Source organism: Bos taurus, chromosome X (assembly GCF_002263795.3).
Source record: "Bos taurus isolate L1 Dominette 01449 registration number 42190680 breed Hereford chromosome X, ARS-UCD2.0, whole genome shotgun sequence".
Lineage (NCBI taxonomy): Eukaryota > Metazoa > Chordata > Mammalia > Artiodactyla > Bovidae > Bos > Bos taurus.
In genome coordinates, this window is record NC_037357.1 from 91,556,547 (window position 1) to 91,582,943 (window position 26,397).

Below are 26,397 nucleotides of genomic sequence, written 5' to 3' on the forward strand. Positions count from 1 at the left end.
AAAGGCTATCCCTTCTCCATTGAATTGTTTTTACACTTTTGAGTATACCTGTGTTGTTCTATTTCTAGGTTCTTAATTTTGTTCCATTGACCTATGTGCTTATCCCTTTGCAAATAACTCCAGTCTTGATTATTTTGGCTACAATATTAGGTAGAGTGATTCCTATACTTCTTTTTTGCAAGATTGTTTTAGCTATTGTAAGGGCCTATATAAATTTACACATAAACTTTAGAATAAGTTTGTCTTCATTCATAAAAAACCTTGCATTAAGCCCACAGGAATTGTGTTAAATCTACAGATCAATCTAACAATTGACAGCTTTACAATGGTAAGTCCATGAACGTTCCTTCTTTGATTATTTTCATTGGCATGAAGCAGAGTGATTCTGAGGTTGGTTCAGTGCTCTGGCATGTATTAGTAGTTTTATTTTACTGATTAATATTTTATTGATGGACATATCACATCCACTTCCCAGTTAACAGATATTTGAGTTGTTCCTACTTCTTGATTATTATGAATAATATTTCTTTGAACATTCATGTGCAAGTCTGTGTGGACCTATTTTTTTCAACAGATACCTAGGAGTGAAATAAATGAGTCATATGATTACTTGAATGGGCTTCCTTGGTGGCTCAGACAGTCAAGAATCTGTCTGCCAATGCAGGTAATCCAGGTTCGATCTCTGGGTTGGGAAGATTCCCTGGAGAAGGGAATGGCAACCCACTCTAGTACTCTTGCCTGGAGAATCCCATGGCCAGACGAGCCTGATGGGCTATAGTCGATGGGGTCACAAGAGTTGGATACAACTGACTATTTATATATTTATGTTTAACCTGTTAAGAAAATACCAAACTAATGTCCAAAGTAGCTATACCATTTTAAATTTACATCAGTGTATGAGGGAATCCCAATTCTCTGCAGCCAGGCCTACATTTGTCATTGTCATTTTTTAAAAATTATTATAATCATTTCAGCTGAGTGAAGTGATGTTTCAGTATGGTTTACATTTCCTCAGTGATTACTGAAGATGAGAATCTTTTCATGTGCTTATATTACAACCCTATATTGTCTCTGGTGAAATGTCTATTTACATCTTTTATTCATTTTTAGACTGAGTTGTCTGTTTTCTTATAAGTTTTAAGAGTTTATTATATATATTCTGATACAAGTCCTTTATCAGATATATGATTTGTAAATATTTTCTCTAGTCTGTGGCTTTTCTTTTCTGTTTTGTAATGGTGCCTTTTGAAGTGTACAAATTTTGTATTTGGATGAAATCTATTTTTTTAGGTTGATTTTGCTTTGGCTGTTGTATCTAAGAAATCTTCGCCTAACTCAAAATCATGAAAAATTTCTCCTGTAAGTTAGATAGTTTTAACTATCACATTTTAGTCTATGATCCATTTTTGTGTATAGTGTGAAGGATCTATATTCATCGTTTTTATCAGGTCACGTCAAGTTGGTTGATGATGTTTTGTGAATCTTCCATATTTTTTCTTTTTGTCTAGGTGTTCTAGCCATTATTGAGAGTAGGGCATTGAAGCCTTCAACTATCATTGTTGAAGTGTCTATTTCATTCTTAAATTCTACCAGTTTTTGCTTCATGTATTTAGGGATATTGTTGTTAGGAATATATGTTTATAATTATTATACTTTCCTGATGAATTGACCCTTTTGTTACTATAAAATTTTCTTATTTGTCTATTGTAACATTACTTGTCTTAGAGTCTATTTTGTCTGATATTAGTACAGCTATTATATCTCATGTGGTTATTGCTTGCATGGTATATTTTCTTCTATTCTTTGTCTTTTAACCTATTTGTGTCTTTGAATCCAAAGTATATCTCCTGTAGATAGCTCATGCTTTGTATCGAATCTCACAATCTCTGCCTTTTGATAGGAATGTTTAGTCCAGTTACATTTGATATAGTTGTTGATAAGTTTAGATTTATACGTTTCATACCTTTTTTGCTTTTTTGTTTTTTCTTTTATTGTCTTCTACTGCATTAAATACTCTCCAGTATAGCATTTTAATTATTTTATTTTTTTTACTATATTTTAGTTATTTTCATAATGGTTGCTGTGTAGATTACAAAATACATCTTAACTGACACACCACATCAAATTAGTACTAAGTAATTCCAGTAGAAGAAACGTTACTCCAATACAGTTCTCTCCTTTCCTCCCTCCACTATGTTATTATTGTGGTGTGTATTATGCTATTATTCTAAAACCAACGCACAATTTTATAATTATTGACTTATGCAGTTGTCTTTTAAATAGGTTAAGTGAACAAATGAGAAAAAATATATTTATACCACTTTTTACATATACCTATGTAACTACCCGGAGAAGGCAATGGCACCCCACTCCAGTACTCTTGCCTGGAAAATCCCATGGATGGAGGATCCTGGTAGGCTGCAGTCCCTGGGGTTGCGAAGAGTCGGACCTGACTCAGAGACTTCACTTTCACTTTTCACTTTCATGCATTGGAGAAGGAAATGGCAACCCACTCCAGTGTTCTTGCCTGGAGAATCCTGGGGATGGGGGAGCCTGGTGGGCTGCCGTCCACGGGGTTGCACGGAGTTGGACATGACTGAAGTGACTTAGCAATGTAACTACCACTACAGGTGCTTATTATTCATTTATTCATTTGGTGTCATTTCCTTTCAATGTGAAGGACATCTTTTAATAATTCTTATATGGCAAGTTGACAGCACTAATTCTCTTAATCTTTGGTTATCTGGGGATCTATTTCATTTTCCTTTCTACTTTACAGCTCTATTGAGATAAAATTATTATACAACTCATGTATTAATAGTGTATAAGTCACTGATTTTTGTTAATCCACAGGGCTATGTAACCGTCACCACTACATTTAAATCACCCTCAAAAGAAACTTCATATCCATTAGCATTCACTCTACATTTGCCCCTCCCTCAGACCCCTGGTAATCCCATATCTACAGATTTGCTTATTCTGAACATTTCATATAAACAGAACAATATATGCCATATTGTAACTGGTGAATTTTATTTAGCCTACTGTTTTTCAAGGTTCATCCACGTTATAGCATAAATCAACAGTTAATTCCTTTTTATAACTGAATAATATTCTATTGTATGACTATACTACATTTTGTTCACCCATTCATCAGTTGATGGACATCTGAGTTATTTCTACTTCTTGGGTATTATGAGTAATGCTATATGAATATTCAAGAACATGTTTCTGTGTGAATATGTGTCTTCATTTTATGTTCTTACCAGCAGTGTTCCAATTTCTGCACATCCTCACCAACACTTGTTGTCAGCCTTTTTAATTATAGCCACCCAACAACAGAATGGGAAAGACTAGAGATTACTTCAAGAAAATTAGAGACACCAAGTGAACATTTCATGCAAAGATGGGCTCCATAAAGGACAAAAATGGTATGGACCTAACAGAAGCAGAAGATATTAAGAAGAGATGGCAAGAATACACAGAAGAAAAACTGTACAAAAAAGATTTTCACGACCCAGATAATCACGATGGTGTGATCACTCACCTAGAGCCAGATATCCTGGTATGTCAAGTGGGCCTCAGAAAGCATCACTATGAACAAAGCTAGTGGAGATGATGGAATTCCAGTTGAGCTATTTCAAATCCTGAAAGATGATGCTGTGAAAGTGCTACACTCAATATGCCAGCAAGTTTGGAAAACTCAGCAGTGGCCATAGGACTGGAAAAGGTCAGTTTTCATTCCAATCCCAAAGAAAGGCAATGCCAAAGAATGCTCAAACTACTGCACAATTGCACTTATCTCACACACTAGTAAAGTAATGCTCAAAATTCTGCAAGCCAGGCTGCAGCAGTATGTGAACCGTGAACTTCCAGATGTTCAAGCTGGTTTTAGAAAAGGCAGAGGAACCAGAGATCAAATTGCCAACATCTGCTGGATCATTGAAAAAGCAAAAGAGTTCCAGAAAAACATCTATTTCTGCTTTATTGATTATGCCAAAGCCTTTGACTGTGTGCATCACAATAAACTTTGGAAAATTCTGAAAGAGATGGGAATACCAGACCACATGACCTGCCTCTTGAGAAACCTATATGCAGGTCAGGAAGCAACAGTTAGAACTGGACATGGAACAACAGACTGGTTCCAAATAGGAAAAGGAGTACATCAAGGCTGTATGTTGTCACCCTGCTTATTTAACTTCTACGCAGAGTACATCATGAGAAACGCTGGACTGGAAGAAACACAAGCTGGAATCAAGATTGCCGGGAGAAATATCAATAACCTCAGATATGCAGATGACACCACCCTTATGGCAGAAAGTTAAGAGGAACTAAAGAAACTCTTGATGAAAATGAAAGAGGAAAGTGAAAATGCTGGCTTAAAGCTCAACATTCAGAAGATGAAGATCATGGCATCTTCATGGCATCATGGCATCATTCCCATCACTTCATGGGAAATAGATGGGGAAACAGTGGAAACAGTGTCTGACTTTATTTTTTTGGGCTCCAAAATCACTGCAGATGGTGACTGCAGCCATGAAATTAAAAGACGCTTACTCCTTGGAAGGAAAGTTATGACCAACCTAGATAGCATATTGAAAAGCAGAGACATTACTTGGCTAACAAAGGTCCGTCTAGTCAAGGCTATGGTTTTTCCAGTGGTCATGTATGGATGTGAGAGTTGGACTCTGAAGAAAGCTGAGCGCCGAAGAATTGATGCTTTTGAACTGTGGTGTTGGAGAAGACTCTTGAGAGTCCCTTGGACTGCAAGGAGGTCCAACCAGTCTATCCTAAAGGAGATCAGTCCTGGGTGTTCATTGGAAGGACTGATGCTAAAGCTGAAGCTCCTATACTTTGGCCACCTCATGTAAAGAGTTGACTCATTGGAAAAGACCCTGATGCTGGGAGGGACTGAGGGCAGGAGGAGAAGGGGACGACAGAGGATGAGATAGCTGGATGGCATCACCAACTGGATGGACATGAGTTTGGGCACAACTCCAGGAGTTGGTGATGGACAGGGAGGCCTGGTGTGTTGCGATTCATGGGGTCGCAATGAGTCAGACACAACTGAGCGACTGATCTGATATCTACTTTGGAGAAATGTCAAATGAATTTTTTTGCCCATTTGATTTTTAAATCAAATCATCTCTCCTTTATTATTGAGTTGAAAGAATTCTTTATACATTCTGGATGCTTTTGATACTTATCAGATATATGATTTGCATTTTATCCCATTCTTTGAGTTTTGTTATCACTTTTCTTCATGGCATTGTCTCTAGCACACAAGCTTTTAGTTTGTTTTTTAATTGTAGTATAATTTTTTTTTGATTGGAGCATAAGTTTTAAATTTCTTAACTGGAGTATAATTGCTTTACAATGTTGTGTTAGTTTCTGATGTACAACAACGTGAATCAGCTATAAGTACACATATATCTCCTCCCTTGTGAGTCTCCCTCCTCACCACCCAGCATCCCACTCTTCTAGGTCATCACAGAGCACTGAGCTGGGATCCTTGTGCTATACAGCTACTTCCTGTAGCTATCTATTTTACACATGGCAATGCATATATATGTCAATGCTATTCTCTCAATTCATATCCTACCTCCCCTTCTCCTACTGTGTCCATAAGTCTGTTCCATACATCTCTGTCTCTATTCCCGCCCTACAAATAGGTTCATCTGTACCATTTCTCCAGATTTCATATATATATGTGTTAATATACGATATTTATTTTTCTCTTTCTGACTTACTTCACTCTGTATGACTGATTCTAGGTCCATCCACATTGGTACAAATGACCCAATTTCATTCCTTTTTATGGCTGAGTAATATTCCATTGTATATATGAACCAAAACTTCTTTATCCATTCATCTGTTGATGTACATCTAGGTTGCTTCCATGTTCTGGCTACTGTAAATAGTGCTGCAATGAACATTGGGGTACATGTGTTCTTTTGAGTTATGGTCTTTCTCAGGTTATATGCCCAGTAGTGGGGCTGCTGTGTCATATGGTAATTTTATTCCTACTTTCCTTCATACTGTTCTCCATAGTGGTTGCATCAATGTATATTCCCACCACCAGTGCAAGAGGGTTGGTACCCTTTTCTCCACATCCTCTACTGCATTTATTGTTTGTAGATGTTTTTTTTTTTAATTTTTTAAATTTTATTTTTAAACTTTACATCATTGTATTAGTTTTGCCAAATATCAAAACGAATACGCCACAGGTATACATGTGTTCCCCATCCTGAACCCTCCTCCCTCCTCCCTCCCCATACCATCCCTCTGGGTCATCCCAGTGCACTAGCCCCAAGCATCCAGTATCGTGCATCGAACCTGGATTGGCAACTCGTTTCTTATATGATATTTTAGATGTTTCAATGCCATTCTCCTAAATCTTTCCACCCTCTCCCTCTCCCACAGAGTCCATAAGACTGTTCTATACATCAGTGTCTCTTCCAATGTTCATCGCAGCACTGTTTATAATAGCCAGGACATGGAAGCAACCTAGATGTCCATCAGCAGATGAATGGATAAGAAAGCTATGGTACATATACACAATAGAGTATTACTCAGCCATTAAAAAGAATACATTTGAATCAGTTCTAATGAGATGGATGAAACTGGAGCCTATTTTACAGAGTGCAGATGTTTTGATTATGGCCATGCTAACTGGTGTGAGGTGATACCTCATTGTAGTTTTGATTTGCATTTCTCTAATAAATGAGGAATTTTGAACATTTTTTCATATGTTTGTTGGCCATCTGTATTTCTTCTTTGGAGAAATGTGTGTTTAGGTCTTCTGCCCACTGTTTGGGCTTTTTTAAAAAAAAAAATATTGAGCTGCATGAGCTCCTTATAAATTTTGGAGATCAATCCTTTGTCAGTTGTTTTGTTTGCAATTATTTTCTCCCATTCTAAGGGTTGTCTTTTCATCTTGTTTACAGTTTCTTTTGCTGTGCAAAAGTTTTAAGTTTAATTAGGTCTCATTTGTTTATTTATGTTTTTATTTCCACTGGTCTAGGAGGTGAGTCAAAAAGGATTTTGCTGTGATTTATAGCAAACAGTGTTCTCCCTATGTTCTCCTCTAGCTTTATAGTATTCAGTGTGACATTTCGGTCTTTAACTCATTTTGAATTTATTTCTGTGTATGGTCTAAGAAGTGTTCTAATTTCATTCTTTAACATGTAGTTGTCCAGTTTTCCCAGCATCATTTATTGAAGAAACTATCTTTCCTACATCATATATTCTTGTCTCTGTTGTCAAAGATAAGTTGACCATAAGGTGTGTGGGTTTATCTCCAGGCTTTCTATCCTGTTCCATTGATCTATATTTCTGTTTTTGTGACAGTACCATAGTGTTTTGATTACTACAGCTTTGTAGTACAGTCTGAAGTCAGGGAGTCCAATTCCTTCCTTTTCATTTTCTTTTTCAAGACTGCATCAACTATTTGGGGGTCTTTTGCATATCCATACAAACTAAAATTTTTTGTTCTAGTCTGTGAAAAATGCTATTGGGAATTTGATATGGAATGCACTGAACCTGCAGATTGCTTTGGATAGTACAGTCATTTTTATAATATAGATTCTTTCATTCCAAGAACATGGTATATCTCTCCATCTATTTGTGTTGTCTTTGATTTCTTTCATTAAGTGTCTTATAGTTTTCTGCATACAGGTCTTTTGTCTGCTTAGATAGGTTTATTCCTAGGTATTTTATTCTTTTGGGTGCAACGGTGAGTGAGATTGATTCATTAATCTCTGATTTTTTTCTGTTAGTGCATAGGAATGCAAGAGATTTCTGTGTATTAATTTTGTATTATGTGACTTTACTAAATTCATTGATTAGCTCCAGTAGTTTTCTGGTGGCATCTTTAGGATTTTCTATGTATGGTATCATGTCATCTGCAAACACTAATAGTTTTACTTCTTTTCCTTTCTGGATTCCTTGTGTTTCTTTTACTTGTTTAATTGCTATTGCGAGGTCTTCCAAAATTATATTGAATAATAGTGCTGAGAGTGGGGATCCTTGTTTTCTTCCTGGTCTTAGAAGAAATATTTCCAGTCCTTCACCATTGAGAATAATGTTTGCTGTGGATTAAGCTTTTAGTTCTGATCTACTCCAATTTATGTACTTTTCTTTCTGTCATGCTTCTGGCACTATATCTAAGAAATCATTGCCTAATCTGAGATCATGAAGATTTACACGTGTTCTCTTCTAAAAGTTTTATAATTTGGGTTTTTACATATAGGCTTATGATACATTTTGAGTTAATTTTTGTATATTATGTGAGGTAGAGATCCAACTTCACTTTTTTGCATATGAATGTCCAGTTATCACACAACTATTTGCTATCCAGTTATCACAAAACTATTTGCTAAAATGACTATCTTTCCCCATTGAATTATTGTGGTATCTTTGCCAAAAATCAGTTGACCATAAATGGAAGGGTTTATTTCTGGGCACTCAAATGTACTTCATCATTTATATGCCTACCCTTATACTACTGTCTCAATTACTGTAGTTTTGTAGTAAATTTTTAAATTAAGAAGTATGAATCTACAATTACGCTTTTTGTTTGTTTGTTTGTTTTTAATTTTATTTTATTTTTAAACTTTACATAATTGTATTAGTTTTGCCAAATATCAAAATGAACCCGCCACAGGTATACATGTGTTCCCCATCCTGAACCCTCCTCCCTCCTCCCTCCCCATATCATCCCTCTGGGTCGTCCCAGTGCACTAGCCCCAAGCATCCAGTATCGTGCATCGAACCTGGACTGGCAACTCGTTTCTTACATGATATTTTACATGTTTCAATGTCATTCTCCCAAATCTTCCCACCCTCTCCCTCTCCCACAGAGTTCATAAGACTGTTCTATACATCAGTGTCTCTTTTGCTGTCTCGTACACCAGGTTATTGTTACCATCTTTCTAAATTCCATATATATGCATTAGTATACTGTATTGGTGTTTTTCCTTCTGGCTTACTTCACTCTGTATAATAGGCTCCAGTTTCATCCACCTCATTAGAACTGATTCAAATGTATTCTTTTTAATGGCTGAATAATACTCCATTGTGTATATGTACCACAGCTTTCTTATCCATTCATCTGCTGATGGACATCTAGTTTGCTTCCATGTCCTGGCTATTAAAAACAGTGCTGCGATGAACACTGGGGTACACATGTCTCTTTCCCTTCTGGTTTCCTCAGTGTGTATGCCCAGCAGTGGGATTGCTGGATCATAAGGCAGTTCTATTTCCAGTTTTTTAAGGAATCTTCACACTGTTCTCCATAGTGGCTGTACTAGTTTGCATTCCCACCAACAGTGTAAGAGGGTTCCCTTTTCTCCACACCCTCTCCAGCATTTATTATTTGTAGACTTCTGGATCGCAGCCATTCTGCCTTTTTTTTTCAAATTCAACACTGTTTTGGCTACTCTGAGCCCACTGCATTTACACATTAATTTTAGTGTCAGTTTGTTAATTTCTGCAAAGAAGCCATCTGGGATTTTCAGTTCAGTTCAGTCGCTCAGTTGTGTCCAAGTCTTTGTGACCCCATGAATCGCAGCACGCCAGGCCTCCCTGTCCATCACCAACTCCCGGAGTTCACTCAGAATCATGTCCATCGAGTCAGTGATGCCATCCAGCCATCTCATCCTCTGTCGTCCCCTTCTCCTCCTGCCCCCAATCCCTCCTAGCATCAGAGTCTTTTCCAATGAGTCAACTCTTTGCATGAGGTGGCCAAAGTACTGGAGTTTCAGCTTCAGCATCATTCCTTCCAAAGAAATCCCAGGGCTGATCTCCTTCAGAATGGACTGGTTGGACCTCCTTGCAGTCCAAGGGACTCTCAAGAGTCTTCTCCAACACCACAGTTCAAAAGCATCAATTCTTCGGCGCTCACCTTTCTTCACAGTCCAACTCTCACATCCATACACGATCACTGGAAAAACCATAGCCTTGACTAGATGGACCTTTGTTGGCAAAGAATGTCTCTGCTTTTCAATATGCTATCTAGGTTGGTCATAACCCCAATGTTATACCCCAATGTTCATCAGAGCACTGTTTATAATAGCCAGGACATGGAAGCAACCTAGATGTCCATCAGCAGACGAATGGATAAGAAAGCTGTGGTACATATACACAATGGAATACTACTCAGTCATTAAAAAGAATACATTTGAATCAGTTCTAATGAGGTGGATAAAACTGGAGCTTATTATACAGAGTGAAGTAAGCCAGCAAGAAAGACACCAATACAGTATACTAACGCATATATATGAAATTTAGAAAGATGGTAACGATAACCCTGTATGCGAGACAGCAAAAGAGACACAGATGTATAGAACAATCTTTTGGACTCTGTGGGATAGGGTGGGGGTGGGATGATTTGGAAGAAAGGGATTGAAACATGTATATTATCGTATGTGAAATTGGATCGCCAGTCCAGTTTCGATGCATGAGACAGGATGCTCGGGGCTGGTGCACTGGGATGACCCAGAGGGATGGGATGGGGAGGGAGGTGGGAGGGGGGTTCAGGATGGGGAACACATGTACACCCGTGGCAGATTCATGGCAATGTATGGCAAAACCACTACAATATTATAAAGTAATTAGCCTCCAATTAAAATAAATAAATTTATATTAAAAAAAAAAAACACTGATTTGATGGACATGAGTTTGAGCAAGCTCTGGGAGTTGGTGATGGACAGGGAAGCCTGGCATGCTGCAGTCCATGGGGTCGCAAAGAGTCAGACACAACTGAGCAAGTGAAATGAACTGAACTTCAAATTTGATAATCTCTATTCATCTGCCTTCAAATTCTCTGATGTTTTTTTTCTTCTCTCAGCTCAAATCTGGTATTGAACTCCTTGAGTTAATTTTTCACTTCAATGAAGACATACTTTTCCACTTCAGAATATCTATTTTGTTTCTTTTAGTAATTTCTATCTTTTTTTTAATTGAAGCACAGTTGGTTTAAACATCATATTAGTTTTAGGTATACAGGACCATGATTCAGTAGTTTTACAGATTACACTCTATAACTCTTAATAGAGTTATTACAAAATGATGGCTATAAGTTCCTGTGCTATATAATATATCCTGTTGCTTATCTATTTTATACATAGTAGTTTGTATCTCTTAACTGCATAACCATATCTTGCCACTGCCCTCTTCCTTCTCCCCACTGTTAACCACTGGTTTGTTTTCTATATCTGTGAAACTGTTTTTGTTTTGCTATATACATTAATTTGTTTTACTTTAGATTCCACAAATAAGTGACATCATACAGTAATTTGTCCTTCTCTGTATGAATTATTTCATTATGCCTAATATTCTCTAGGTCTACCCATATTGCTGTAAATGGAAGCATTTCATTCTTTTTTTACAGCTCAGCATTGTTCCACTATATATATGTGTGTATATATATGTGTGTGTGTATATATATATATGTGTATGTGTGTACACACACAGACACAGATAGAAACACACCATATGTATTTTATCCATTCATCTGTTGATTTACACTCAGACTGTCATCTTAATTATAATATGTCTTGGTGTGGGTCTATTTGAGTTCATCTTTTTTGAGACCCTCTGTGCTTCCTGTCAGAGAAGGCAATGGCACCCCACTCCAGTACTCTTGCCTGGAAAATCCCATGGATGGAGGAGCCTGGTAGGCTGCAGTCCATGGGGTCGCTGAGGGTCGGACACGACTGAGCGACTTCACTTTCACTTTTTACTTTCACGCATTGGAGAAGGAGATGGCAACCCACTCCAGTGTTCTTGCCTGGAGAATCCCAGGGACGGGGGAGCCTGGTGGGCTGCCGTCTATGGGGTCACACAGAGTCGGACACGACTGAAGTGACTTAGTAGTACCAGTGCTTCCTGTATGTGGATATCTGTTTCCTTCTTCAGGTTTGGGAAGTTTCTAGCTATAATCTCATCAAATATATTTTTGATCCCCTTCTCTCTCTTTTCCTTCTGTGGCCCCTATAATATGAATGTTAGTATGCTTAATGTTATCTCAGAGATCTCAAACTGTTCTCATATTTAAAAATTTGTTTTTATTTGTGCTTTTCTGACTGCGTGATTTCCATTATTCTATCTTCCAGATCATTTATGCTTTCTTCTGAATCCCTTAGTCTGCTATTCATTCTTTCTAGTGTGTTTTTTATTTAAGTTAATCAATTATTCATTTCTTCCTTTTCCTATTCTAAAAGTTATTGTTTTGGTATGCTATTTATAGTAAGCTCTTTTTTCTCAGCTATCTTCATACTTTTCACAATCTTATTATACTTACTATACTTATTTAATCTACTTGAATCAGTTAAGCTCTAAGTGTTTTATCATATGAATAAATAAATACTGCAAGTGTTATTTTGATTTATCTATAATCTTGGAAGTTTATCATTCTAAACACATATATTTACTGTTTACAGAACATTTCTATTTAAATATCTAAATGACCTTTCAAAGGGAGTATATTCAGAATCCAACTCTTGTGAATTCTTCATTTCTGATTGGGTCTTTCTTATATTTTCAAGTTCTTGTTAAAATTCTCACTGTGCTCATCTGCTCTGTTCTTTAATTCAGTTAACATTCTTATTACTTATGCTTCAAATTCTTTATTATTTCTTTTCATTATTTGTTTTTCCAAGGGTTTTCTCTTGCTGTTTAAATTGAGACCAGTTCTTCTGTCTTTTCATTTTTGCTAAACTTGCTCTGTGCCTATGAAATTAGGTGAAACAGTTACCTATTGTGGTCTTGCGGGGATGTCTTTATATGGGAGTGTCCCATATAGACTGCGTGTGCCTAATGCCTTTGGTGGGGGGGTTGGATTTGATGTGGTTGCAAGTCACTGTCTTTCCTCAGGGTGTGCAGGAAGCTATTGCTGTGGTAGGAGGTGGGGCTGGAGATGGAGGTGCTGGGGCGGAGTCTGGTATGAGGCGGGGCTTCCTCTCTGCTCAGTGGCCATCATCATCCTGTCAGGGATTTGGATCAAGTCCCAAGATACTGAAATGGAAGCCCTTAGGATCTAGCTGAGTTGGCTCTGTTCCCTCTAAGTATGTGTTTCCCCCCTTCCTGCACTAGGACTTTTGCCCCAGAGGGAGATCATGCTGAAGCAAGGGGGGCCCATGCGAGCTCAGAGCTCATGTCAGCTGTAGGAGGTACAAGCTGTCTCCAAGGCACTGCTTGTGCAGGCGCCAGCAACTGTTTCCCTTGCTCTGCTCAGATGCAGCCTCAGTTCAACTCCCTATTGTCTCTCACATCCAATTACTGCCCTCAGCCTCCACTTCCCCAACCCTGCTTTGGAGTGACACTCAGGGCAGGTGGGGCCTGCACTGATTCGTAGTGCTTACGGGGAGGTGAGCTGTGCTGGAGTGTCCACTGTCAAGAGTTTTGGGCTACTTCTAATACACTGCTTGAGTTCAGTTCAGTCACTCAGTCGTGTCCAACGCTTTGCAACCCTATAAACCGCAGCATGCCAGGCTTACCTGTCCATCACCAACTCCCGGAGTCTACCTAAATCCATGTCCATTGAATCGGTGATGCCATCTAACCATCTCATCCTCTGTCGTCCCCTTCTCCTCCTGCCCTCAATCTTTCCCAGCATCAGGGTCTTTTCAAATGAGTCAGCTCTTCGCATCAGGTGGCCAAAGTATTGGAGTTTCAGCTTCAACAACAGTCCTTCCAATGAATATTCAGGGATGATCTCCTTTAGGGCTGGTTGGATCTCCTTGAAGTCCAAGGGACGCTCAAGAGTCTTCTCCAGCACCACAGTTCAAAAGCATCAATTCTTCAGCGTTCAGCTTTCTTTATAGTCCAACTCTCACACCCATACATGACTACTGGAAAAACCATAGCCTTGACTAGATGGACCTTTGTGGATAAAGTAATGTCTCTGCTTTTTAATATGCTGTCTAGGTTGGTCATAACTTTCCTTCCAAGTAGTAAGAGTCTTTTAATTTCATGGCTGCAATCACCATCTGCAGTGGTTTTGGAGCCCCCGAAAATAAAGTCAACCACTGTTTCCCCATCTATTTGCCATGAAGTGATGGGACCAGATGCCATGATCTTAGTTTTCTGAATGTTGAGCTTTAAGCCAACTTTTTCACTCTCCTCTTTCACTTTCATCTTGAATAAGCACCAACAATGGACATCACAGCCCCACCCAGACACCCCCCTGGAACTCAGTAGCCTCTGTGTACCACATCTGAGCTTTCTACCTGGTTGTGGCAATTCTAGATCCAATGCTGTGCTGCACTGTGGATAAGTGGGTCTGGAGCAGTCATTCGATTGGGGTTGGCACTGGGGCAGTTGTGGGAAACCTGGCAGTCACTGAGGCAGTCCTCACTCTGCCCTGCCTTGCTGGTGAGCTAGTATACACATGCTTCTCATACTCAATCCAGGCTTCCCACAGCCCTCTTGTTAGTCCCTGTAGTCCTCCAATCAGTCAAGAGAGCTTGTCTCCCCTGCGTCGGATCCTGGGGCTTCCCAATTTGTGGCTCAAACAACTTACTCCCCAGGGTGAATCTCCACCCGTGTAATCTCCCTGTTCTTTTGAGTTCCCTCCCAGGGGTACAAGGCCTGACCTGATTGCTTTTCTTCCCTTCCTGCCTAATTACGGATGAACCTTTCTTGTTGTCTTGGTTGTACAGGAGTCCTTTGCCAGTTTCCAATTAGTTTTCAGTGAGAATTGTTATGTGTTCATGGGGCAAGGTGAGTTGCACGTCTCCTTCTACTCGACCATCTTGATCTATTTTCTTATTGCTGTTCTCTATTTGATGGGTCATTGTCAGCATACTTTAATTCTTTAGATATGTTTTCCTTTAGTTCTTTGAATGTATTTATAGGAGCTGATTGAAAGTGTTTATTTACTATGTCCTATATACATATGCCCTCTGCTGCTGCTGCTACTGGAGAAGGCAATGGCACCCCACTCCAGTACTCTTGCCTGGTAAATCCCATGGACGGAGGAGACTGGTAGGCTGCAGTTTCTATTGACTGTTTTTTGTCCTGAGTATAAGCCACATATTATTATTTCTTTGCAAGTTTTTTAACTTTTTATTTGACATTGGACAGTTTTGATAATATAGCAACTCTGGACTTTTGACTCCTTCCCAAAGCACTGTAGTTGCTGCTTTTTAGTTTATTTGTTTAGTGACATGTCTGAGCTAATTCTGGACAGTCTGTGTCTCCTGCAATGTGTGGCCTGATGTCCTTGCTCAGATTTTTACTTTTAATTCATGTCATTTTTAAGTCTAGCTTCCTAGGAGTCTCCCTAGGATCATCATAGTTTATTCATCAGCCAATGATTAGTCAAAGGTTGTGCAGAAACATCTTGGGCCAATAAAGCTTTCATTTTTACAAAAGGGATCAATGTGTAGGTTAGGGCATACATTAAAAATTCAAGCAATTTATGTCTGGCTTTTATTGTTTTCCTTGTGCAGGTCTCATGTTCAACCAGGTATGAATATGTAATCAGGGCTCTTCTAAGCCTCTCCTGAGTCTATATGTAGCCATGCATATCTACACAATCTTCCAGATTCCCAGGACTATATGGGAGCTTATTCAAGCCATTTATGATTGTTTTATTTCTCAGATGTCCCAGTTAAATTTTTGTATGGTGTATTGCAACCACAGACAACTAAGGTATTTGTCCCACCTGATTGTTTGCCATTGATTTTGCTATTATTTTTGACAATGCCCTGGGCTTGAAGGCCTCTATATTTTCATTGAAGAAACGTGTTTCTTGTCTCAAGATCGGGTAAATCATTGCTCACCTTTTATTCTACCTGTTATTTTTTCCTTTACATTTATGTCTATAATAAATTTGTCTAGAATTTATGTGTGGTAAGGCTCTAACATGATGTTTTTTTCCCCAAATACCAACCCAATTTTCTCAACAATTATTAACAATTCATCTATTCCTCATTGATTTGAGAAGGTTTCTTTAGCATATTTTAAGTTATCATGTGTCTAGAATCTAACTCAGTATTAGCTGCACTAAAACAATGACCTGTCAATTTTTGTGTCAGTATCACATCATTTTAGTATATGTTTATAATATACCCTGGCTTTTTTGTTGATGTTGTTTGAGCCAAGACTCCTTTTACTGCTCTTTTAAAAAATTGCAGCACTGTTTTTAATAGCCAGGACATGGAAGGAACCTAGATGTCCATCGGCAGATGAATGGATAAAAAAGCTGTGGTACATATACACAATGGAGTATTACTCAGGCATTAAAAAAATACATTTGAATCAGTTCTAATGAGGTAGATGAAGCTGGAGCCCATTATACAGAGTGACGTAAGCCAGAAAGAAAAACACCAATACAGTATACTAATGCATATATATGGAATTTAGAAAGATGGTAATGATAACCCTATATGCGAGACAGCAAAAGAGACACAGATGTATACAACAATCTTTTGGACTCTGTGGGAGAGGGTGAGGGTGGGATGATTTGGGAGAATGGCACTGAAACATGTAAAGTATCATATGTGAAATGAATTGTCAGTCCAGGTTTGATGCATGATACAGGATGCTCAGGGCTGGTGCACTGGGATGACCCAGAGGGATGGGATGGGGAAGGAGGTGTGAGGGGGGTTCAGGATGGGGAACACGTGTACACCCGTGGCGGATTCATGTTGATGTATGGCAAAACCAATACAATATTGTAAAGTAATTAGCCTCCAATTTAAATAAATAAATTTATATTAAAAAATAAAAAATTATAATCTATTCTTATTCATTTGCTTTTCCAACATACCTTAGAATTATTCTGTCAGGTGAACAAAAACTATTTCTTATGCATCTTTATATATCAGGATGGTACATGATTAACTCAAATGTTTTATTATTGCTATGAATGAATCTTCTGCTTCTTAATAGAACTGTTCCTCTGAAGATACTACTTGAAACCCAATGGATTGGCAAAAATTAAGAAGTTATATAAGAACTGGCAATAATATGAAGAAATAGAAACTCTTATGCACTATTCATAATTTAGAACAAATTTCTAGAGAAATCTGGCAATATTTGGTGAAAAATTTATATGCACATTTTACAGGATCCAGGACTTCTACTCTAAAATGCATACTTCTGATAAGCTGACACAGGAACACAAAGAGACAGAGACATCTGTGAAGATATTCCCTGCAGCACTTTGGAATACCTAAGAACTGGAAACTTGTCTATCAAAGAACAAATAAAGTACTGTGATATTAGTACTTGTTGGAATATAATTCAGCAGTCATCAGGAATGAACCATATATGAATATGGATAGATCTAAAAAAGAACACTGAGTGAAAAAACTAAGAAATAGAAATGAGATGTACAACATCTCTTGTGTTTAAAAAGAAAAAAAAAATCTATGCAAATAAACATCACTAGAGATTGTACATGGATATGGATCTTGCCAACCCAGGGATAGAGCCCAGGTCTCCTGCATTGCAGGCAGATTCTTTTACCATCTGAGCTACTGCTATTGCTAAATTGCTTCAGTCGTGTCCGACTCTGTGCGACCCCATAGACGGCAGCCCACCAGGCTCCCCCGTCCCTGGGATTCTCCAGGCAAGAACACTGGAGTGGGTTGCCATTTCTTTCTCCAATGCATGAAAGTGAAAAGTGAAAGTGAAGTCGCTCAGTCGAGTCCGACTCTTAGCGACCCTGTGGACTGCAGCCTACCAGGCTCCTCCGTCCATGGGATTTTCCAGGCAAGAGTACTGGAGTGGGTTGCCATTGCCTTCTCTGTCTGAGCTACTGGGGAAGCCCATATATATGTCATGGCAATCAATTCCAGTGTTTCTGAAGTCTAAAGTCAGCATAAAACCTTCCCACTTCAAAATATCATAAAAACCACTTGCTTAAGGGAAATGTCAAAAAAGTAAAAGAGAAATGAACTGACCGCTTCCGGGTCACATAGCTTACCGGAGGACACAGCACATGAGCAGCAGATGGGTGGGGACGTTAGCTGGATTGAGCATACTGGGTGTGTCTGACTTCATACAGGCCAGGAAAGCACGCATCCTTCTGTTTTTGTCCTCAACTGCTTTGCCTAGCCAGAGCTTCTTGAGGTTTGGGCAAGTCCATTCCCGAAATGTCAGTGCAGACACCAGCTCTGGGGTTTGAGGTGACTTCCCTTTATAGGCAGACCACTCTTTAAGAATCACTGAAGGAACTAAAAGACAGAAATTGAGGAAAAACAGGCTATAAAGACTCTGAGCATTTCGCCGCTGGTCACAACTGACAGAATCCATCACACTTCAACATCTTCATATTTTCTGTCACTATAATTTTTATTGTTAGCAGCAGTAACGGCGAGAGTAGCAAACATTTATCAGATGCTTGGCATGTATTAAGTATTTTATATATAAATGTAAATCTTATTTCTCTAGACAAACCTGAGAGAGAAGCATTATGATTATATTATCACAAAATATAGTACCCATTTTATAAATGAAAAACAATCAAAGCTCAACTGTCACATAGTTCTATAGTCATATAGTAGTCCCTCCATTGTTCACAGGGAATACATTCCAAGACCCCCAGTGGACACCCAAAACCATGCATAGTACTGAATCCTGTATATACTATGGTTTTTCCTATACCTATAAACCTATGATAAAGGTATGCAAGAGATTAACAACAATAATAAAATAGAACAATTATACTGTAATAAAAATTATCTGAAAGTGGTTCTCTCTCTCTCTCAAAATATCTTACTGTACAAATTTAATGCCTTTTCCATCTTAACTAAGCCCTTATCATGTACTGTGTCCATAACTTTTGCAGTTCAAGATGTGACAGCAAAACTAGCATAAATTTCTTTTTTCTTCTTCACAATTTCACAGATAGAAGACTTGTTCTTACCATACATCTGTTTGTTCTTAGTACAGATGTTAGCAATGTCAGCATATCATTTTTCCTTCCCTTATTAATTATTGAGAACTTAATAATTAACTAATTATCAATTATTGAGAACTTTTACCTTTTCACTTAAAGAAAGCACTTTCTTGTTTCTCTTTGACATATTTGAACTGCTAGTATCACTACTCTTGCACTTTGGGGCCATTATTAAGTAAAATAATGATTACTTGAACACAAGCACTTCAACTGATTATAGGGACATCTCTGGCTGTCCAGCAGTTAATATTCTGCACTTCCACTGTAGTGGACACAGGTTCAATCCCTGGTTGGGGAACTAAGATCCTGCATGCCTCACTGTGTGGCTAAAAAAATAAATGAATAAAACAAAATGATTTTAATACAATAGCAAAGATAGGAAATAGACATTGGTACAACTGTGTGTATAGTTCTACATCATGTGTAGATTCATGCAATTATCACTGCAATCAAGATATAAAACTATTCTATCACCACAAAGATTTCTCCTGTGCTACCCCTTTTATGGTCACATGCAATGATCTCTGGCACCATCCTTGATCTCTGCCAACCACTAATCTGCTCTCTATCTCTATAATTTTGTCAGTTTGAGAATGTTATATAAATTGAATCAGAATGCAACCTTTTGAGACTGGCATTTTCACTCAGAATAATGCTCTTGAGATCTATTCATGTTGATGCATATATCAATAGCTCATTCCTACTTTGCTGAGTAATATGCCATGGTATAGATGTACATGGTTTACCTTTTGAAGGACATCTAGGTTATGTCCAGTTTGGGGCTATTATGAATAAAGGTGTTATGAATATTTGTGTATAAGTTCCTGCATGAAAATACGTCTTCATTCTCTAGCATAAATGCTCCAAAAATGTAGTGCTACATGCTTATTTTCAGTCTACTTTTAGTTTTAAGGAACTGCCAAATTGTTTTCCAGAGTGGTGGCATCATGTTACATTCCCATCAGCAAATCATGAGTAATCCAGTTTTCCCACACTCAATCTAGCATGCTCTATTAACACCATTATTCATTTTAGCCATTCTGATAGATAGGTATATAGTAATACTTCACTGTGGTTTTGATTTGCATTTCTCTAATGGCTAATGATGGCGAACATATTTTCATGTCTTTATATTTCACACATATATCTTGTTCAGTGAAATGTCTGTGAATGTCTTTCCTGATTTTCTAATTGGATTATTTTTATATTGTTCAGTTTTGAGAGTTCTTGCAGATACTTTCTTTCAGAGTATTTCAGATACTAGTTTAGATATGTGGCACTTGTTCACCTGTGGATTTCCAATTGATCCAGTACTATTTGTTAAAAAGACAATCCTTCTTCCAACGAAGTGCTTCTGCAGCTCTGTCAAAAATCAGTTGGCTGTACTTGTGTGAGGCAATTTTTGGGTTCTCTATTCTGTCCCATTGGTCTATACCACTGTTGATCACAGTCTTAATCACTGTAGCGACATATTAAGTCTTATAATCAGGTAGAGTGATTGCTCTCAAATTATTATTCCTTCTCAAAAATGTATTAGCTATGCTAGGTCCTTTCTTTTTCCATATAAATATTAAAATAATCTTATCTTCATATATATAGAATCCTGATAGAATTAGATATAAACTCTGTTAAATCTATATACAATTAATTTTGAAAAAAATTCCCAACAAACAAAAGTCCAGCACCAGATAATCTGATAGTGAATTCACCAAAAATTTAAAGGAGAGCTACCACCTATCCTTCTCAAATGATTCCAAAACAACTGAAGAGGGAGGAATGCCTCTAAACTCATTCTATATAAAACAAAAATATCCTTCAAGAATACAGGGAAAATGAAGACATTTTCAGATGAAGGAAAACTAGGATACTTTTAAAAAAGCAAACCTATCCTAAAAGAATGACTACAGGTATTTCTCTACACAAAAAGGAAATGATAAAAGAAGAAATTTTGGAATTATCAGGAAGGAAAAAAAAAAACAATGAAAAGAACAAATATATGGATAAATACAATATATTTTCTTTCTTCTGAGTTTTCTAAATTATATCTCACAGTAAGCAAAAACTATAACAATGTCTGTAGAGAAAATAATTAAGACAATTATAAATGGAGAAAGATAAAAAGATGCAATAGAGGTCAGGTTCACCTCACCTGAACTGGTAAAATGTCAACACCAGTATAGAGTATGATAAGTTATGTATATACAATGTAATACCTACTAAATACACTAAAGTAGTTATACAAAGAGATACATTCAAAAACATACAGATAAATAAAAATGAAATTCTAAAATAAGTTCACATATCTATAGGATTGGAAGGATAGGAAAACAGAGACATAAAAAACAGAACAAACAAGTAAAAATAAAATGCCAGACTTAAGCTTTAACATGCCAATAATTACATTAAATACAAGTAACTTGGTAAAGTAAAGTAAATTGGTCTAATGACACCAATTAAATACACTGTGGAATCTAAAAAGATGACACAAGGGATTCCCTGATGGTGCAGTGGTTAGGACTGGGCACTTTCACTGCCAGGGCCCAGGTCCAATCCCCGGTCAGAGAAACTAAGATCCTGCAAGCAGAGTAGTGAGGCCAAAAAAAAAAAAAAAGAGAGAGAGACACACACACACACAAATGAACTTATTTACAAAACAGAAACAGACTCACAGACTTCAAAAACAAACTTATGGTTAACAAAGCAAAAAGGAAAGGGCTGGGAGGGAGGGATAAACTAGGAGATTGGGATTAAAACATACACACTACTATACATAGAAGATATAAAGCAACAAGGACCTACTGAAAAGCAGTGGGAACTCTATTCAATATTCTGTAATAACCTCTATGGGAAAAACATCTGAAAAAGAGTGGATATATGTATAACTGATGAAATTAAAAGACGCTTACTCCTTGGAAGGAAAGTTATGACCAACCTAGATAGCATATTCAAAAGCAGAGACATTACTTTGCCAACAAAGGTCCGTCTAGTCAAGGCTATGGTTTTTCCAGTAGTCATGTATGGATGTGAGAGTTGGACTGTGAAGAAAGCTGAGCGCTGAAGAATTGATGCTTTTGAACTGTGGTGTTGGAGAAGACTCTTGAGAGTCCCTTGGACTGCAAGGAGATCCAACCAGTCCATTCTAAAGGAGATCAGCCCCAGGTGTTCTTTGGAAGGAGTGATGCTAAAGCTGAAACTCCAGTACTTTGGCCACCTCATGCGAAGAGTTGACTCATTGGAAAAGACTCTGATGCTGGGAGGGATTGGGGGCAGGAGGAGAAGGGGACGACAAAGGATGAGATGGCTGGATGGCATCACCGACTCGATGGACGTGAGTTTGAGTGAACCCCGGGAGTTGGCAATGGACAGGGAGGCCTGGCGTGCTGCAATTCATGGGGTCGCAAAGAGTCGGACACGACTGAGCGACTGAATTGAACTGAACTGATAACTGATTCACTTTGCTGTATGCCTGAAACTAACACAACACTGTAAATCAACTATACCTGAATATAAAATAAAAGTTTAAAAAAGGGTTCCCTTTCCTCCACATCCTTTGCCAATATTTGTTGTCTTTTTGATAATAACCATTCTGCAAGGTGTAAGGTGGTATCTCACTGTGGTTTTGATTTGCATTTCCCTGATGACTGGAGAAGTTGAGCATTTTTTCACATGTCTGTTGGCCATGTCTTTAGAAAAATGTCTATTCAGATCCTATGCCAATTATTTAATTGGGTTGGCTTTTTGATGTGGAGTTGTAAGTATTCTTTGTATATTTTGGATATTAACCCATTGTTGGATAGATCATTCACAAATCTTTCCCAATTCAGTGGATAGCCTTCCTGTTTTGTTGATAGTTTCATATGCTATGCAGTTTTCAGTTTGATGGAGTCCCATTTGTTTATTTTTGTTTTTGTTTACCTAACATAAGGAGACATATCAAAAAAAAAAAAAAAAAAACCCAAGACTGATGTCAAAGAACATAGGGCTTAGGTTTCTTTTAGAAGTTTTTATGGTTTCAGGTGTTATGTTTAACTGTTTAATCCATTGCATGTAGCTATCCAGTTTTCCCAACACCATTTATTGAAGAGGCTGTCCTTTTCACCATTGCATATTTTTGCCTCTTTTGGGCTCATTTATGGGCTCTCCATTCAGTTCCATTGACCCATATATCTGTTTATGTGGCAGTACCATTCTGTTTTGATTATTGAAGCTTTGTGTGTAATACAGTTTGAAATTAGGGATTGTGATGCCTCCTGTTTTGTTCTTTTCTTTAAAATTTACAACACTGTGTTAGTGTCAGGTGTACAGCAAAGTGATTCCATTTTATACATATATATATACACATTATATATAGGCTTCCCCGGTAGCCAGGCAGTAGAGAATCTGAACTTGAATATACAAGATATATAATTATAACTATATAATATGTATAACATATATATGTCCTTTTTCAGATTGTTTTCTCATATAGGTTATTACAGAGTATTAAGTTGAGTTCCCTGGGCTACACAGTAGATCCTTATTATCTGCTTTATGCATGCATGCTATGCATGCTAAGTCACTTCAGTCATGTCCAACTCTTTGTGATCCCAAGGACTGTAACCTACCAGGCTCCTCTGTCCATGGAATTTTCCAGGCAAGAATACAGAGTGGGTTGCCATTTCCTCCTCCAGGGGATCTTCTTGACCCAGGGATCAAACCCATGTCTCTTCTATCTCCTGCATTGGCAGGCAGGTTCTTTACCACAAGCGCTGTTTATGTTAATCCCAACCTCCTAATTTATCCCTTCTCCCCAGCCTTTCCCCTTTGGTAACCATAAGTTTGTTTTTGAAGTGTGTAAGTCTGTTTCTGTTTTGTAAATAAGTTCTTTTGAACCACTTTTCAGATTTTCCACACTAAGGAGTATCATACGATATTTGTCTTTCTCTGTCTGACTTACTTCACTTAGTATGAGAATCTTTAGTTCCATCTGTACTGCTGCAAATGGCATTATTTCATTCTTTTTTAATGGCTTGAGTAATATCCTAGTGTGTGTGTGTGTGAGAGAGAGAGAGAGAGTGTATTCCATTATCTTCTTCATACATTACTCTGTTGATAGAAATTTAGGCTGCTTTCATGTCTTGGATACTATATATAGTGTTGCTATAACCACTGGGTTGCATATATCTTTTCAAATTAGTTTTCACCTTTTCCAGATATATGCACAGGAGTGGGATTACTGGATCATATGGTAGTTCTAGTTTTAGTTTTTTTAAGGAAAAACACCATACTGTTATCAATGTTTTTTTGTTTTTAAGACTTTATGGCTATTTGGGTCTTCTGTATTTCCATATAAATTTTAGAGTTGTTTTAGTTCTGTGGAAAACATTGTTGCTCTTTTGATAGGGATTGCATTGAATCTGTAGATTACCTTAGTATGGTTTTTGACAATATTAACTTTTGACATTGATAGTATGGTTTTTGACAATATTAATTAACAATAATTAACAAAATTAACAAGCAATTATACCTTTCTGTTTGTGCCATCTTCACTCTCTTTCATCAAGGTCTTATAATTTCCTGAATATAGGTCCTTTAACACCTTGTTTAGATTTATTCCCAGGTATTTTAATTTTTTTAATTGGAGGATAATAGCTTTACAGTGTTTTACTGGTTTATTTTAATCTTTACATGCTTGTTTGTTGGGAGTTTTCGATTACTGATTCAATTTCATTAAATTGGCCTGTTCATATTTTCTATTTCTTCCTGATTTAGTCTTGGGAGATTATACATCTCTAGGAATTTATCTTTCTTCTAATTTGTCCATTTTATTCATTTTTTAATTTTAAAAAATTTTTGTTGTATATTGGAATATAGTTGGTTAACAATGTTGTGTTAGTTTCAGGCATACTAACAATGTTGTGTTAGTTTCAGGCATACAAGCATTCAGCTATACCTATACATGTACCTATTCTTTTTCAAATTCTTTTCCCATTTAGGTTATTTTACAGAGTACTGACCAGAGTTCCCTGATTCTTGTTGGTTATCTATTTTAAGTATAGCAGTATGCACATATCAATCCCAAACTCCCAGTCTCTCTTCCCACCTTCCCCCTGATATAGGTTGTCCATTTTATTGATGCATAATTGTCCATAGTAATCTCTTATGATCTTTTTCATTTATGTGGTGTTGGTTGTAGCTGCTCCTTTTTCATTTCTGATCTTATTGATTTGGGCCCTCTATTTTTCTTGATGAATCTAGCCAAAAATTTACCAATTTTATCACTTCAAAGAACAATGGATAAGAAAGCTATGGTACATATACACAATGGAGTATTACTCAGCCATTAAAAAGAATTCATTTGAATCAGTTCTAATGAGGTGGATGAAACTGGAGCCTATTATACAGAGTGAAGTAAGCCAGAAGGAAAAACACCAAAGAACAAGGTCTTAAGTTCATTGATCTTTCTTATTTTTAGTCTCCATGGCATTTATTTCTGTTCTGATTTTTAACATTTCTTCTACTACGTTTGGGGTTTTTGCTCCTATTTTCTAGTTTCTTTAGGTGTAAGGTTATGTTGTTTCAGATTTTTCTTTTTCCTGAGGCTGGGTTGCATTACTATGCCTCTTAGAACTGCTTTTGGTGCATCCCACCGTATATACTCAATTACTGTGTTTCTATTTGCATTTGTTTCTAGGTATTATTTGATTTCTTCTTGAATTCTTCAGTGATCCATTGATTATTTATATATGCTATTATTATTTATTATGCTACAATTTATTATAGTAGCATAACCTTTGACCTCCATGTTTGAGATTTTTTTTGCAGGCTTTTTTTTTCCCCCTTGTAGTAAATAACTAGCTTCATATTGTTGTGGTTGGAAAAGATGCTTGATGTGATTTCAATCTTCTTAACGTTACTGTGACTTATCTTGTGGCCCAGCATGTGATCTATCCTGGAGAATGCTCCATGTACACTTGAAAATAATGTGTATTCTGCTACTTTTGGATGTAACTTCTATATATCTACTAAGTCCATTTGGACTAATGTGTCATTTAAGGCCAGTGTATCATTTATATTCTGTCTGGATAATTTGTCAACTGATATAAGTGGGATGTTCAAGTTCCCTAATATTAATATGCTACAGTCAACTTCTCCCTTTAGGTCTCTTAATATCTGCTTTATGTATTTAGTTGCTATGTTAGCTGTATATATGTTTATAATTTTTGTATATTCTTGGATGGATCCTTTGTTCATTATGTAATGTCCTTTTTCTCTAGGCCTAGAGCTGGTGTTGAAAGGCTAATGGGTGGGGCTGGAGCCCAGAGGGTCCAGGGCCTGCTGTCCATCCACTAGTAGGTGAAGCCAGGTCCTAGGGCTAGTGCTGGCCCATTTGTGGGTGGAGATAGGTCCCAGTGTGTTGGAGTTGATGTTGGCCTGTAGCTGGATGGGCCTGGGTCCTGGTGTGGCTGGCAGCTCAGTACAGCAGCCAGTGTACTGGTGGGTAG

General features: G+C 37.5%; 1 protein-coding gene across 6 annotated transcripts in view; it reads right to left on the reverse strand.

The window, feature by feature from the left end:
- FAM120C (family with sequence similarity 120C) overlaps positions 1–26,397 on the reverse strand; it is a 145,520-nt gene that overhangs the window by 44,037 nt on the left and 75,086 nt on the right. For all 6 annotated transcript variants that reach the window (XR_009493573.1, XR_009493574.1, XM_024988789.2 and 3 more), the window contains exon 10: positions 17,939–18,188. Coding sequence is in view for 4 of the 6 variants with exons in the window: in XM_024988789.2 (XP_024844557.1) it covers positions 17,939–18,188 (250 nt within the window). In the remaining 2 variants the exon portion in view is untranslated. The remainder of the gene's footprint in view (positions 1–17,938; positions 18,189–26,397) is intronic.